At 35.5% G+C, this 16,937-nt stretch overlaps 1 protein-coding gene and 2 long non-coding RNA genes across 4 annotated transcripts; 1 reads left to right on the top strand and 2 right to left on the bottom strand.

Moving 5' to 3' along the window:
- Positions 1-485: 485 nt before the first annotated feature.
- palmda (palmdelphin a) lies at positions 486-10,521 on the bottom strand. The gene is made up of 9 exons (XM_065275384.2): positions 10,387-10,521; positions 8,383-8,434; positions 7,895-7,975; positions 7,652-7,770; positions 6,780-6,894; positions 6,619-6,643; positions 6,227-6,343; positions 5,267-6,145; positions 486-901 (listed from the first exon to the last, which is right to left on the bottom strand). The coding sequence occupies exons 2-9, from the start codon at positions 8,425-8,427 to the stop codon at positions 864-866; spliced, it is 1,419 nt and encodes a 472-aa protein (XP_065131456.1). The 5' UTR covers positions 8,428-8,434; positions 10,387-10,521; the 3' UTR covers positions 486-863.
- Positions 10,522-12,477: 1,956 nt separating this feature from the next.
- LOC135766711 (uncharacterized) lies at positions 12,478-14,314 on the top strand. Of its 2 annotated transcripts, XR_010541799.2 has the most exons (4): positions 12,478-12,512; positions 12,695-12,848; positions 13,010-13,139; positions 13,274-14,314. It is a non-coding gene; the product is annotated as an uncharacterized lncRNA (long non-coding RNA). The 2 variants fall into 2 exon arrangements; XR_010541798.2 differs by having other exon boundaries at positions 12,478-12,848.
- A 6-nt stretch (positions 14,315-14,320) lies between these two features.
- On the bottom strand, positions 14,321-15,540 carry LOC135766712 (uncharacterized). Its single transcript, XR_010541800.1, has 4 exons — positions 15,297-15,540; positions 15,078-15,127; positions 14,715-14,870; positions 14,321-14,570 (listed from the first exon to the last, which is right to left on the bottom strand). It is a non-coding gene; the product is annotated as an uncharacterized lncRNA (long non-coding RNA).
- Between the last annotated feature and the right edge of the window lie 1,397 nt (positions 15,541-16,937).

Here is a 16,937-nt window from a genome sequence, read left to right as displayed (position 1 = left end):
GGTGAAAAAAATATACTGAGTATTCTGTGTGTCTGTTGCCAGGCTCGAGCTCTGCATGTTTTAGCTAACATCCTACACACTTGGATGAGAAGCAACATGGTAAAATACCAACAAACTGATCACTTTAGCTGTCTTTTGCTCACAATCCCAATGCACACAAAACTGGTTTACTTTAGTTTAAATTCACAGTGTATTTTATGAACAATAATAGAAAAGTTTTGAATACTTACACTCAGTGATGGAGTTGGTCTTGCTTAGCAGTGGAGGTCTTCTTCCTTTTCAGAGTGCATGTATGTGTGTGTTAGTGTGTGCCACAGTTCTGATTGAATGCGTGGGAATCAGCCAATGGCAGCAAAGTAATTCCACTGACAGACATGGCAAGCTTACTCTGTCAAATACACAGACAAATGCAAAGGAATACACCTAAAAATATACTTGCACACAAGCTGATCTGAAGGTGCCCAGAAAATGCAGAGACAGTGTTGTGTGGGATCAGATTTAGTATTTTAATATTTATTTTCTCATTGCTTTTACATAACAAAATCAAAAAGTAATATTGTTAACCAAAAAGTATTTTTATTTTATATGCTTTTATGTCTTACTTTTTTTTTAATAAAGAAAAATCTAATAGTCACTAAATAGCCAAATCTGTCAGTTTTGAGTTTTCATGTGTAGCTTTTATAAGTGATAGTCATATAAATCACTGGTTAAAATTTCATTACAAACATTTTGTTATAGCAAGCACTTACATCTAACACAACAAAATAATCAACTATAGGATTATGAGATTAAGGTTGATTTAGCTTTAGTCATGATTAAGTTCAAAAGATTCCCAGATTTCTACAAACTGTCCATGTTAGACACTAGTCTGGCCCAGTTTCTTCATCTGTTATCTGTAGTGCTGTAGGGAGCAGGAGAGAAAAGAAATTGATTTAGCTGTTCAGTTCTATCCTCCCAACAGAAGTCAATGGACAATACAGACATGCTGATGTACATCAAGTGATGTACAATATACCATAGCCCAATACCTCTCTGTGTTATTGTACCTCCTCACTGACTCATTCTTCTGTGCATGGGCAGTTTAAGAAAAGAGCAATCTTACTAACTTAAAATATAAAGAAATCCATCCTTAAAAAACAATCTTAACAAAATCTAAACGACTGATTATGTAAGTGTTTCAAGCACAGCATCATGCCTTCATTAAAGCTTCTTAAGGTTGGAAGCCATGTGTGGCAAATTATCTGCCCACCATCATGTGCTCTGTGTACGTGAGTGTGTTTTCTAGGAAAATCTGTATGTCTGTCTGTCTAATCGGTATTGCATAATTAAATGGATAGTTTACCCATAAATACCGTCATCATTTATTTACCCTCATGTTGTTCTAAACCTGTATGAGTTTCTTTTATTTTGTTGAACACAAAAGAAGATATTTTGAGCGTAGATGATAAGAACACAGTTGACGGTATCCATTGAGTTCCCTAATATTTGTTTTTTTTCCCCACTATTGAAGTCAATGGATACCGTCAACTGTGTGGTTACCATCTACGATCAAAATATTTTCTTTTGTGTTCAACCAAATAAAGGTTTTTAACATCATGAGGATGAGTAAATGATGACAGAATGTTCATTTCTGGGTGAACTATCCCTATAAGCATAACCTTAGAAAATGTAATAGCATTACAGAATACATTATTATAATATAAAATCAAGACTCATTCAAAATCAGGTTTATTACAAAGGTTCACTGTTTCATTACCAAACCACACGCACACAGTCAAAGCACAGTTGCATAAGAGGTGCATGACAGAAAAGAAGCATTATCCATGACAGCATTATGACACTTTTTATGTCATGGCAGATGGCATGCTGTCATGCCCATCACAACAAGTGTCAAAAGAACAGTGTCTAAATTAATACTAGGGCTGCATAACAATTAATCGCAACTAATTGTTTGCAGAAAAAAGTTTTTAATTTACATCATATACCTGTGTGTATTGTGTATAATAATTATATATATATAAATACACACACATGCATGTATAATTAAAAAAAAAATATATATATAGGTATATATTAAGTATTCATATTTATATATAATTATATATATATATATATATATATATATATATATATATATATATATATATATATATATATATATATATATATATATATATATATATATACATACATATAAAATGTATATTATATATATATATATATATATATATATATATATATATATATATATAATATACATTTTATATGTATATACATGTAAATATTTCTAAAAATACATTTCTTAAATACGTGAGTGTGTGTGTGTGTGTGTGTGTGTGTGTGTGTGTGTGTGTGTTTATATATACAGATAATTATTATACACAATTAATATACGCAAACGATTATATCCGTTATGCTGCCCTAATAGATATACATAAAAATAAGAAACAATTGAGTTTTGGCAGCTGTAAATAAAAGGGAGAGTGATTGCAGCTTTTACTGCAAAAAAGCTGTGAATTTCTGCCCTTCCACCACTGGAGGGAGATAAAGTTTCAAAGCCATACAGCGTAAACAACAGGCTCTGTTCCAAAACCTGCTGAGCTACCTCACTGCCCTTAAGAAGTGCACGCAGGACTAAAGGATAAAGCAGTGAATTAATTACACTCAATTTTTTTTACATTTAAGGTTTTGTGGTGCAGGGTCACAAATATGCTCTAGAACAGTGGTCTCCAACATGGTGCCCGCACTCTAAAAATGGCTGGGTTATTTTTGACCCATAATGGGTAAATATTGGACAGAAGACATGCTGGGTTAAAAATAACCCAATGTTGGGTTGTTGTTATGCAACCATGGGGTATAATAACCCAGCAGTTGGGTTAAAACAACCCAGCATTGGGTCAATTTTAACCCAGCGGTATGTTCCGTACAATATTTACCTATTATGGATAAAAAATAACCCAGCCATTTTTAAAGTAAGGTTGCCGGCATGGCGTCTGTGAGTTTCCCGCCAAAGTACATCATATTAAAGGAATAGTCTACTCATTTTCAATATTAAAATATGTTATTACCTTAACTAAGAAGAGTTGATACATCCCTCTATCATCTTAGTGCGTGCACGTAAGCGCTGGGGAGCGCTGCGACACTTCGATAGCATTTAGCTTAGCCCCATTCATTCAATGGTACCAGTCAGAGATAAAGTTAGAAGTGACCAAACACATCAACGTTTTTCCTATTTAATACGAGTAGTTATATGAGCAAGTTTGGTGGTACAAAATAAAACGTAGCGCTTTTCTAAGCGGATTTAAAAGAGGAACTATATTGTATGGCGGAACAGCACTTTTGGGAGTACTTCAACTCGCCTGAAAAATCCTCTCCCCTTCTCCCTCTCATAATGGGAGAGGGAGAGTGTTACTGCGCCGAGTCGAAGTACTCCCAAAAGTGCTGGGGCTAAGCAAAATGCTATCGAAGTGTCGCAGCGCGCTCCAGCGCTTACGTGCACGCACACAGATGATAGAGGGATGTATCAACTTATCTTAGTTAAGGTAATAACATATTTTAATATTGAAAATGAGTAGACTATTCCTTTAATAGCCTCAATTTGAATATTTATTTATTAAGTTTTTTATATTAACTTTTCTTTTATGTATGTTAACATTTTAAACAATAATAGAACATACAAACAAGTAAAATAAAATAAAATCAACAAGTAAAACAAAAAAGTTTTATGTAGACTACAGTATATCAAAAAAGTAGCCCTCCATATTGTTTTATCCATTTTGGTAGGCCTTGCTCACAAAAAGGTTGGAGACCCCGTTATAGAATTTGGCCAAAATTAATGGGCGGTTTCCCAGACAGGGTTTATCCTAGTCCCAGACTAAAAAGCATGTTTGAGCTGTCTTAATTTAAAAATACTTTGCACTGATCTTAAAGGATTACTCCACTTTCTTTAAAAACAAATCCCAATAATTTCCTTACCCCCATGTCTTCTTAAATGTATTTCTTTGTTCAGTCGAGGTGAAATTATAAAAAAAACATTCCAGGATTTTTCTCAATTTAATAGATTTTATTGGACCCCAACACTTTACAGTTTAAATTTAGGAAAACAATTGCTGTTTCCATGCAGCTTCAGAGAGCTTTAAACAATCCCAAACAAGGTATATGGGTCTTATCTAGTGAAATGATTGTCATTTTCGGCAAGAAAAATTTTAAACGTTCTTTTAAATCACAACTTCTCATCTTGCATCATCCGTGTGATGCGCCAGCGCGACCTAACACAATGCGTCATGACATCGAAAGGTCAGTGGTTACATATATGAAAGGCACATTTGCAGACCATTTTAAACAATAAACATAAGGACATTTATTAATCATTCCACATACAACAACGTCAGAACGATCCTCTTCTCCACACTTGTAAACAGTGGGGTGGTAGTTTCGCATATGTCATGCTTGACCTATCGACGTCATGACGCATTATGTGAGGTCACACTGGCGCATCACACGGATAGCGCAATACGAGAAGTTGTGGTTTAAACGTACATATTTTGTATTTTTCTTACCGAAAATGACAATCGTTTCAGTAAATAAGAGCATTATGTCTTGGTTGGGATCGTTTAAAGCCCTTTGAAGCTGCGTTGAAATGGCAATTTTAAACTGCATTTAAACTGTAAAGTGTTGGGGTCCAATAAAGTCTATTAAATTGAGAAAAATCCTGGAAAAAATTCTCCTCGACTGAACAAAGAAAGACCTCAACATTTTAGAAGACATAGGGGTGAGTAAATTATTGGGATTTTTAAAATAAAGTGGAGTAATCCTTTAACAAACATCAGTTCCATTGTTTTGCCTCAAAATGCAAACCAGTAATGTTTTTTTGTAAGGTATGTTTGTAAAAACTACTTAAAAGTCCTAAAATAGGCAAGACCTAGTCCTGGATTAATCTTAACCCTGTCTGGGATACTGACTGTAAATATCTTAAAAAATCCTGCTTAATGTACATACCCAGCTGACTAGGTTTTGGACCAGAGCAATCCTGTATCTACAACACAAGTCAGACAAATGAGCAAATATCAATGTTGAAAGACATTGTAAGAGGGTATAAGCAGCAGTTATAAGCAGAGTTGTAGGACAACATGCAGAGTGATGAAAGCCAGTCAGATGAGAAGCTGCACCATAGAAGAATGTTAGTGAAACAGCAGATGGGCCGCATGCTACATTAGCACACAGCAGTGATTCTGTGTCCCTTTGACTTTTTTGATATTTCTGATACCTGTAGCTGATAGGTTCTCTGTGCAATCTTCTTTGTTCTTCCACCCGGCCCCCTTTCCCACAGCCTGGTATGGGCAGGCTTTGTTGACACTGGAGTTCAGATTAGTGCTTGTATCATCTTCTCCAATAATCACCAACTCTGCCTGAACAGAGCCTTCGTAGTCCTGGCTGTCCTCTTCTGCATTCTGGTAGCCCATGAAGATCATGGTGATGGGCTCATCAGACGGCACAGCGTTCAGAATGCTGGGCTTGGAGTCCTCAGAGCAGACGGAGTCTGGCCTGCTAATATCAGAATTCAGGATTCTCCTGTGGTTCTCTCTTGGATCGTAATAGTGCTCGTGCATTTCATCTATATATAACTCAGGATTGTAGCTGTTAAGTTTGCTGTTAAGAAAATACTCTTCTGGTCTGTCATTGTAATTGGGCATGGGCAGAAGAGGAACTCTATGGTCCATATCCTCGGGGTAATGTACACTATCGCTGTAAACAAGTTCAGGCCATCCAGACAACTCCACACTGTGGGGATCCTGGTATCCACTGGATTGGTGGCTCTCTTTTTGGGTCTTTCTGGGGGATGACTGTAGTGTATGGGAAATGCTGAAAGGATGTGATGCTTTCTCCTGTACGTGATTGGACCTCTTCTTATTTTCGGAAGCCTGTCTGAGGAGCTCCTCTACCTCTACGGGACTGAGTTCATTCACCCCGTTTGCCCCAGGCTGACTGCCGTCTGCGCGCAGTGCGTAGACGGTTTTCCGCCCATCATCATAGACTTTGATGCCTCTCTGCTGAAGCTCTTGGGGAGAAATGGTGGAGGTGGAGATGACCTGGCTCTCACCCGTGCGCAAATCCTTCTGAACATTAATTTCCATGGCTAACAAAGCTGCAAAGGACAATGGAATATGTTTTGTAATATGTTTTAAATTGTTTAAATAAAATGTCTTTAAACTATACTTGAGTTTACCAGGTTTGGTTTGGTCATTTTTGGCCTCTGCATCCTGGTCAAGCGTCTTCCTCTGATTTAATGACGGTGTGTTGGGCTTAAGCTTATTTGGAATTGTTGAATGAATTTGGATTGGCTCTGCAAAATATATATTTCATTAATAACACTGCATTTCACGATTTAAATAATTAATATAATTATTGTTTACTCATATAACTAAGTTTTTGAGGCAAAACCACGAAAGACTATTTTCAGCCTCTCTGATTCTACATGACGCTCAAGAGATCAATATTATATTTTTATTATTTATTATGTATATATCAGTTACTATTCATACATAGGAAAATTTCAACACAAAAAATACATGGTCTTTACATGCATTGCATTGTGACTGTGATACAGGTTTGTTTTACCTGAAATAAAATCTGCATTCACTGCCTGTAAAAATACAAACAGATGTCTTAAAGTTTGCCTTATTTCACTGATCTGAATATTGCAATATTGCAATCAGAAAATTTTTTTTAGCACATTTAAAATGTACAAATATATGTTTGTTGTTTCATAAGCAGTGTACCTTAATTATTTCTTCTGGAGACTTTTCAATGGCTTTAAGCCTTTTCAGTATCAGCCCCTCATTTGTTGATATAATCATCTCTTCTCTCTCCAATGTTTCAATCTCCTTCTCTATCCTACAAAACAAAAGTTCAAATAATGACTCTCTAAATCTGCCATTGCTGTGTGTATCCACTCATTTCTGTGGGATTCCTGAAAACACCCGGGCGCACACACACACATTAGACTGGCATCTGTTCCCAGGTCAGTTCACACAAGTGTGTCATTCCTGACAAAGCACCTGTCACTCTGTTCACACTTATCTGAATGACAAACCCAGAATGTGCAAGCAGAATTCTCATTGCTAAGAGACATGCTACACCCAATATGATACATCCACAATACTTGAGATTGTTATGAAAGCAATTTAAAGAAAAAAAAGATAATAAACTCGAATTTACTTTAGTAAGATTGATGTGAGCCTGTAATCATCAGTCTAAATTATTTCACATATTCAAGTATATGTAACAGTAGCAATATTTGTGCCTGGGTGTGCCCTGCCTGTAGCAGTCACTCAAGGACAAGGGCATTGCTTTTTTTGGATTTCCGCTCTGACCTCATTGTAAGCACAATGCTATGCAGTTACAAAGCATTGCACCCTTCTTGCCTCATGCTACACTCTAATTGGTCGATGATGTCATTAGGGCAGCACAGGGTAAAAGCCTTGGGCCTACCCCTGAGGTACACTGAATTAAATATAACACAAAGCTAAGTGAGGGTTCATACAAAAAATTTATTTAACTGAATTTAAAAGTAATACAGGTAAAAGTAAAATAAATTTATCAACATAGTTGTATACCAAACAAGACATTGAAATACATCAAAACATTTTACCGATGTATGTTGCTCTTGAGAAGTTTGGTTTGTTGTGCATCTTCCAGAGCTTTTTGTGTTTCATGTGCATTATTACCGTTCACCCCATCACAGAGCCAGAGATCTCTCATGGACCTTTTCTTTAAAAGACAAAAATGAAGCAACCTAATAATGCTGACTTACAGATAATACCAGATACTGCAAAATTATATTTAAATAAAAATGTAATTATTATTTGTAACCATTCTAACATAATAAAGGTACCTTGACATGCTGAAGCTTTAATTTCTCCCTGTCAATCTCCAGTCGTTTCTGGGCAATTTCTTCTTGGATTTTTCTCTTATTCTGTGGACAAATATAATAAAATGTTTGATTGGTTCTAATATACAACACGCTATTGTTATTACTTTATATGCCTGTTCTGCTCATCTGGGAAGTTTTAATACATTTAGAATTGCAATAATGAGTTATTCATTATCATATTCATTAACAAATAAATATGTGGACATGCAATATTAATTGGATAATCAATGCTCATAGTCATATGAGAGCTATGAAGCTAGCAAAGCTATGTAAAAAATAATTAGCTGGAGACAAAAGTCATTAATATAGGTTAGCTATTACTATATAAATAATAATTCAAAATATTAATCAGAATTACAAGTGTAATTTTAATTGTAAGTATTTAGAGAGCTGAAATTTAGGTGCTGAGTGAATATAAAGCAGATACAGCACAGCTGAGACAGACTTACTGTAATAGCTTGAAGACGCTCCTTTAACAGTTCTGCTTCCTCCATTCTGCCTCTAAACAATTGAAAGAGAAACATTTATCTATATGACTACACACTTTTATCCATAGGCTCTTTTTAGTGGATAAAAGTTTTTTAGACTGTAAAATGGTAAGAAACCATCCAAGTGTCTCTGACATGTTTTAGCATTTTTTATCAGATTCCGATTAAATGGATTCTGCCGACAATACGGTATTTCTAAGTGTCGGGATTGAGCGGATTTAAAGGGAAAGTATTTTTGATGAACATATAATACATAATACGTGCTAAGAGCATTCAGTTACATCATTTTTGACAGATGTGACATTTAGCTTTTGAATCTGAACATAGTAAGTATGTTAAGAAACAATCAGCTGTAATTATATTTCTGTAAGATATAACAAACATGTCTATGAAGTCTACTGGGTAACTTGTAAGTCAAACTTAATACACTGACACTATAATGTACATATTATCCATTTATCACCACAACAATTCTGGCTTTCTAAAGATCATCACAGTCTCATTAACAGCAGCATTGGTAAACTAGCCTAGTGATGCACTAGAAATAATCTGCATGACAGGATTTGGTTGCTGTGTCTGGGTGGGTGAACTCCTAAAGACACTGCTAGGTTTCATAGACATGCAAGTAAGGCCTAAAGCAATAACTTGCCCCTTGAAGTAGTTTCATACTTCATTCAGAGAGTTATTGAAAGTTATTGCACTTCACAATATCCTGAAGAATAAGAAATTTCAATTCATCTGCCTCTACGTACCATGCTAACGTTTGTAATATATCGTTCAATTTTAGGACAAATACAAGTCATTAGATTAACAGCATGCCTTGAGCCTGTGGGTCCTCAGGCTGCTATTTCATTTTCCAGGAAATGTGAGACTGACTCCAGACTTCCTGTCTCTCTATATGTTTCATACTGGACATACATACACACTATCCAGTGCTGACTCAACTGAACTCTGCTCATCTGCTTTAGATATAAGGTGATGCACTACCATATATAGTAGTTGTATAGTATAGTATAGTATAGTAGTAGTAAATATAGTAAAGGTATATAGTAAATTCATAAGTTTTGACTGAACAGTTAAACCGCTAACTGCTGCTTTCAGCATAAAAATCTCAAAGATAACTCAAAGAGATGAGTAGAAACATTAGTTTCTATATAGGTAAACTCTTATTGTCCAGAATTTCACTGGACTCACAGCAAGGCAACCCAAAGGTATACATTGTCTACTAGTGACACATTACTGGATTTTGGTTTTCGGTACCACTTGTCACCATCAAGTGACAACATTTACTCATTCAGCCTCAGTGCAAATAGTCACTATATAATGAATGAACTTACAATATTAAGTGAAATTACTATTAAAACAATTAGCTGACAGTAAATTTATAAAAACACACAAGCACAAATCTAAATGTTTCTTAAACATAATCCCCCACTGCATTGCAATGTTCAGAATATTCAAAAAGGCACAAAATAAATTCTTTCAGTTTTTTGGAGTATGCTTACAAATGACAGGTTCATTGAAAAGCAATTTAAATGTCAATTTTACACCTCTTCAGTGCTTTTGCATATGTAAACAGCTTAGATCCAAAGCAAACATGGTAAATCTTTTGGTAACCTTATGTCTTTATTAACTGAATTTTTCATGGTCAGTTTCTCTGTTAGTTTTGTCAGAAAGGACGTTTCTAACTAATCTCCTTTAATCTGATCACCAGTGAGTTAAGATGTAAATCTCTTGTGGCATCTGCTGCCATTACAGTATCTCGACTGTAACTGTGTCTTATCTACATTAAAATCATATGGATCTGTTCATGGAAATTTCCAGACTTCTGAAGCATTTATGAAATTCGGGAAAATGAGAATTAAACACTACAGAAACTAAGACACGATTGACACAGGTTATGTGATTAAATATTTGTCCTTGCATCCTCAGTAAAAAGGGTTAAATAAAAGAGAACAAACCTACCGTTTAGTTGAAGATGAACAGTTGTCCAGGAGTGTTTTCTAAGTTCACGCGCATAAAGCGTCAACGCCAGCGCTACTTTAACACAAGAGCGCGCGCAGGTGGTGGTATGATTGACAGTCTTCCGCTCAACCAATGAGATGCCAGTGAGCTTTCACGAGCCACCACAGAAGTATCACGTATCGGTCGTCTGTGTGAATGACTGAAATGAACGACAACAGTTGCAAAAGTTTGGCCCATCCCCTCAAGCTCAGTCCATGTGCTTGTGTTTCTCTTTGTGCAGAGCAAGACGAAACTTTTATAAAAAACAACACTGCTAAAATGGATTTCTTAATTAGTTTTTTTACTCGAGAAGCAAAGATGTCTAGTATTGTTTTAAAATTAAACCAGCTAAAGCAAGAAAAATTTGCCGGGGGGTAATAAAATTAACTTGAATTAAGTTTACCTCTTTAGGGTACTAGGCTACCATATCCTACAGTTCAAGTTTATTTTTCTTTGCCATTTATTGTTTGTTTTAAGCTTTAACTGTAACATTTTGTATATACATAAGAAATAAAAAAAATTAAAAGAACTGGAAAAAAACAGATCTTTTGAATGTGTTGCTTGTTGAGAAGGCTTACAGACAACTTTATACAAAGAAATATTAAGGGAGGGTGTCCATTAATGTCCCTTCACTGGACATGACCTTACAATAGCTTTCAAAGCTTTTTTAAAAAAAACAGTGTCACAAATCATTTTGACGTGGAGCAATTTCAAACTGCAGTCAAGTGTCAGACATTCCTACATGCACTAGACTGTTTATTCACACTAGCTGTAAAAAATTAGACCCACACCACGATGAGACATTCCTACTGCTGTCTCTAATGAAGCAAATAAAGAGTTCAAAGGTCCTTCATAGACTTCCCACTCACACTGATATATTGTAGTCCAGTACTGTATTTATATTTTATCTGAATGCAGCTTTTTATTTATATCTTCTTTTAATTGTTGCTTTTAGTGGCCTGTTTAGTTGACTTTTGCAACACATAACATGAGTCAAAGTGAAAAAACAAAATATTTCAAGAACTTTTGCTCTGTTTGTTTTAGAGATACTATGAAATAAAACTAAATATTAGTGCACCAAGCCACTCTGCAGTTACTTTCTGTCATGAAATGACACATGGTTTAAGATATTCAGGGTATGTGTGAGGTAGGGCATTCAAAGGCTCTTGCCCTGGTGACAGCTGAGGTCACCCAATGCATTTACATATAGACATCTGGGAATAAAACGGCACTGATTATATCAGACTACTAAACTGCAAATCTGCTATAAATGTATTTTTGACAACAATGTGTTTCATGCTTTCTGTAAAGAGTTCAAGGCATGAAGACAGTATAAACATTTTTATTTTTTCATTCTTTAAACAAACTGGTGTTCTGACAAAACTGCTTTTTTGACCTAAGATATAATATCATATTATAATGCCATTCTTAAAACTGGAAACTGAAACTGGAAATTGCAAATTCAAATGTATGCAAAACTGTATAAATCTGATTTTGTACTCAAAAGTAAAGTTTGATTTTATTGCCATTGTTTACAAGAATTGTTAAAATATAATAAAAATGTAAATAATATAAGGTCACATGATCCGCATACAGTACTTAATCTATTTTGTTTGGGCAAAAGGCCTATAGGGACTGTACAGTACTGTATGCTCCTCTGTGTGTTACATATACTTCTGTAAACTATATTTAATCAAGTCTTATTACTTATTACATTTATATACTGTCTTTTAGTTTCTATGCATGGTTTGTAGTTTTTTAAAATCCTCTATACTATTATTAATAATTTAAATGGTTATATGTCATTTCTTTTGTCATAGTACATCTATAGGTGTCACATGTTACATAGGAAAAAGACATTTGTGGTGTTATTGTGAAACAACCGAAGTCTTCAGTCACCACTATAAAAATGGACTACCCTGATTTTTAAGCTCTGTTGCCAAGTCATTAAAAGTGACTTCTGTTAGCCCTTTAGCCTCAAGAACCTTTATTGACACAGTATATAGAAAAATATCCAAAGACAAAAGGCAAAATCTCAGTTTTACGCTGGCTTCCGGTCTAGCATTATCTGATAGCAAGACGTGGTGGTAGTGTGGTCTTTTTATCATTTTCAACTAACTAGCGATTGCAATTTATAATATTATACATATTATCAACCTTAGTTACATAATAGTTTTAGTTTGTTATATTTATACAACATTTTAGTTATGAGTTCAACACGCTTTAAGGTGCGAACATAATTACTGTTCATCTCCCGTTCCGGCGGCAGTCGATCTTTCTTTAGATCAAACTGAAGAACTCCGAAAGGAGGTGGAGCGCTTGAAGAAGTAGGTGGAAGAGCTGTCTGTCCGTCACAGTTTTTGCTTGGGGCGTTTTGCTGCATCTGACGATGACAATGTCATTGACATACGGTTCTTTACTAGGTAAGATAGGGAATTACCAGATGCTTTAATATCATTATTATAAGATGACATATTAAGACATGGTGTGATTTTTACATTTCGGTATGAAAGTTAGCTAAAACTGTTGGGCTTACATTACCTTAGATGTATATTATCTCAAACATGCCCAACGTTTTATGTAGGTTTGTGACCTACAGTCATATCATGGCGTTCTGGAGACTCATTAAGCCTGCAACCAACAGAATGGTTCGTGTGACAAGGGCAAAAGCAGCTACAAGAAGTGGTGAAGTTGGAGCAACAGGCAATGCATCTGTAAATATATATTTTTTATTTCTTCCTATCATTTATTTACATTATTAATATATATTATGTGTGGGGAGGGGTAAGGAACACAAATGTAGTACTTTTTATGAATGTAAACTGATTTTTGCATTTTACTTTAACAGGGTCACTCCCTAATGTCGGCTGATGAGGTAAGAAAGACGCAGTCCATTGCTCGTCTGAGGGTCCACGTTGAGGGTATCATCCGCAGGGTGAAGCAACACAAACTGTTTGATGCTGTCATCCCTCTTTCAATCACACGAAGCATAAACCAGCTATACACTGTTGCTTTGCCTTCTTGTCAACTACCAGAATGGGCCCTTGGTAAAAGCATGGGCAACGGATTAAAGACTTTGTATGAGATGGATACATTTTGATTGGCAGAGAATCATATGTAAATTAAATGTATTTGCTATGTATGTTTTTGTATTCGAGTAACAGAAGCATTTCTTTCACAATGCTAAAGTAAAAACTGTAATGCAGCAATGTAAATAAGTAATTTTGATGCAGTTTTAATGTACACCACTAATGTAAACATGTAAATAACTTTAAATACTACTAAAGGTATAGTTCACCCAAAAATGAAAATTCTGTCATCATTTATGGATAATCTTAAGAACATCTAAGTGTATTCAACTGTGTGTATTCTGCTTTGAGATACCATGAATATGAACTGAAATGTATGTAGTTACCAATTGTAGTAAACTTAAACACATTTTTGTCTAAAAGTAGGGTTTGAGTTTACTTTAGGTTTTGAGAGATAGTATCTTAAAGGTGTGTTTTAATTTATATTGTTGATGTCTAAAAAATTGCACAGTTGAGTACACTTACATGTTCTCAAGTTTATCATAGGAGGTACTAAAGAAGAAATTTTAGTACATTTCATAAAAAAAGACCAAGTACATTATGGAAGTACACTTTTTCACCTGGGAAGATGTCTTTCTGTATGTCCCAGAATAAAATCATATGGGTCCGGAATTACATAAGGGTATATAAATGCCATAATTTTTTAACTGTCAATTTGTTTAAACCGTAAACATTTGCATATTACACTATTAGGTTACATTTGAAGAGTTTCATTGCAAAATGAGATAACCACCGTTTTTTAATTGTTCAGAAATCTCGTTTTTTGGTTGTGCATTCCAATTAATTTCAATGCAACTGCAGTTGGTTTGTTTTTATTTAAACCTTCATAACTTAAAAATTACAGCTAAGTAGCACCATAAAACAAAATAATAACATGATAACATAATAATAAACATCTTTTGACAAAAATGTTAAAAAGTGGATTTATCTTGTTTTGCAACGAAACTCTTCATTTATAGTTGATTGCAGTATCCACTTTACACCAGCAGCAAGTTTCCTCTCTTTAGGTCTTGCAGATAAAACCACCATCCCAGTGACAGGACCTGGCCGGACTCCCTAGGAATACCAATGATAATTTTAGGATGAATGTGCCAGATATGTACCATGAAACCAGCAATATATGTCTTGGTCATCTCATTAATTAGACAAAGTTAAGGATACAGGGAAGCAATGCATATTTTAATAATCTTAATAACTTACCATTGTTCTTGGTTTGTGCCAGCTCTGCTCAGTTTCAGTACAGCTGCTCACTGGAGGAACTGCACTGATGCCAAGCTGAGAGTAATGTGCTGTCTGGTACAGTAGTGCAACTATGTGATTACACAGTGCAGTGCCAGCAACACAAGAACAGTTGCACTGGGACAATATGACAAAATGTCAATTAAAAGACCCCAAATTATCGAGCATTTGCATAAACAATGACTTATTTAGCTTTTAAAGTGCTACACATTTACTTAAGATACTTGCATACATGTACTAAAGAAATTGTTATAAATTTAATAAGACAATAAACTTAAAATATGAACAACATGTCATCATTCATGTCTATGTTTGTCTGCCTACTCTCTATGTGACTTCTCTGTCTTCCTCATAGATCTGATCCTTATTAGAAACTGAAAAATGCACAAAGTGACAGTTTAAGTGTATTAACATGATAACACCACTTGCAAAAATATAAAAACAGACAATCTGAAAAGGTAAAATAGGAAGAAAACAAAACTCTGACTCTAAGGAACGTTTACAAACGTTACCTAGCTAGTTTGTACGCTTGTGAATACTTACCCTCAAAGTTGTCGATGTAACTCGAAATGTACCATTTAAATCATTTCTCCTTTTTACTAGAAGGAGTGACAGATGCCAACCTCACAACTCGATTGACGTCGTTCACCGTAATCCGGGGAAGCTCTTGCAAGCAGCGAGTGTAAAATGACATGCTGACAGCGCTTATTAAAACAGTGTGCAATAAGCGCTGCGCCGGAAGCTACAGTACAACTGAGACAAAACGCGGAAGTGACAGTGCATAGAGTCTATTGGGGGGCAATAGGATTTTTCATGACATTAGTTGACACCTCCGTCTTCTATTGGAATGCAATATTTAAAGCCAGAAAAAGTGCACAGAATAAGATATCAATAAAGTTGATGTTTTAACAGTGTAGCAGTAACTACTTGGTTTTGATAAGCCATATCATACTTAATACATATCGTACAGACAGTATGAGATTAGTATATATTAGGAAAGTAAGTCAAACTTCACCCAAAACTATCTTACAGTTCAGTATTTTTGCTGTTTTGGATTCCAGATTCTAGCAGCTTGTCATTAGTTAGTGACGTGTGATGTGATCTGTAGACAGATCGATTACAGCTTAGGATGGCCTGTCGTGGAAACCAAATGTAAATATAAAGTCTGAATTGATGTTTTAATGTTTCATGCATTTGGCAGACATGCATTTTTATCAATTGAGGAACACAAACATTGAGGAAGAGTAATACTATGGGAGCTATATGCTCATATTTCATATCATATTCATATCAATTTTATTTTCTGATGTAACCATTGCTACAACACAGATTAACATATCTGGCTTTTGCAACATATATATTTAAAGGGACACCATGAAACTTTTGGCCACTAGGGGGTGCTAGACACGTATTTTTCACTTCTAGCGCCCCTAGAGCCCACAAGCGCCGCAGCACTGTCGCAAAGGAAAGGAACTGGCCAACCTTAAAACTAAACTAAAAACTAAACATTTAAAATGCTAAACGATCAACATTTTGAGACAACAGGGAGAAACGCAGTCATGTTACAACTTTCTGATGAGGAACTCGTCGTGGCAGAAGCCATTTCTCAATCTGAAGGTTGCAGCCTCCGGATGTCGTATTTCTAATACGTCATCAAGACTGTCTTATTTCACAATATTAACAATTACAAAGTTGACTATTATACTTAGTTAATCGTAAATTGTTGCAGTATGCTTATGACCAGGGCATGAAATTAACACCCGACCACGCGCCAAATGCAGGTGGATTTTGCAATTGGCGGGTAACACTGTCAATCTACCAGCCACATTGGCGGGTAGCCAATGCGAATCAGTGATGCGCGGGTCATTGCATAAACAACCCACTCCCGACCGACATTTTCAACTAACGCGCCCCAATTGTTCAAAATAGTTTTTAAACTCGACCGACTGACCGCGGCCCGAATATCATTAAAATATTTTTGGATGACTCTTAACCGGCACCCGCTCATTTTTTATCAACCTGCGCATATCATCGATGCAAATTGAGTGATTCATTAAGAGGATGCGACTGCTGTTTTGCAACGTTCATGCGATTGGAAATAAGATGAGGCACTTCTCTGACTACGTTTGGATGTGCGAGTAAGTATTAAACTGTTGGTGAGATGGGATGAGAATGTAATGCTGA

This window comes from Paramisgurnus dabryanus, chromosome 6, assembly GCF_030506205.2.
Source record: "Paramisgurnus dabryanus chromosome 6, PD_genome_1.1, whole genome shotgun sequence".
In the NCBI taxonomy this organism is placed as follows: Eukaryota; Metazoa; Chordata; class Actinopteri; order Cypriniformes; family Cobitidae; genus Paramisgurnus; species Paramisgurnus dabryanus.
The sequence above is the reverse complement of the archived record's forward strand: the minus strand, read 5'-3'. Positions and strand labels throughout refer to the sequence as shown.

Excerpts from the sequence above, each read along its gene's own strand:
- palmda (XM_065275384.2), bottom strand. The coding sequence starts at position 8,427 with ATGGAGGAAGCAGAACTGTTAAAGGAGCGTCTTCAAGCTATTACA. Across the intron at positions 6,146-6,226 it reads AAATGACCAAACCAAACCTG|CTTTGTTAGCCATGGAAATT; the intron begins GTAAACTCAAGT and ends TGTCCTTTGCAG. Across the intron at positions 902-5,266 it reads AGAGAACCTATCAGCTACAG|CACTACAGATAACAGATGAA; the intron begins GTATCAGAAATA and ends TGCTCCCTACAG.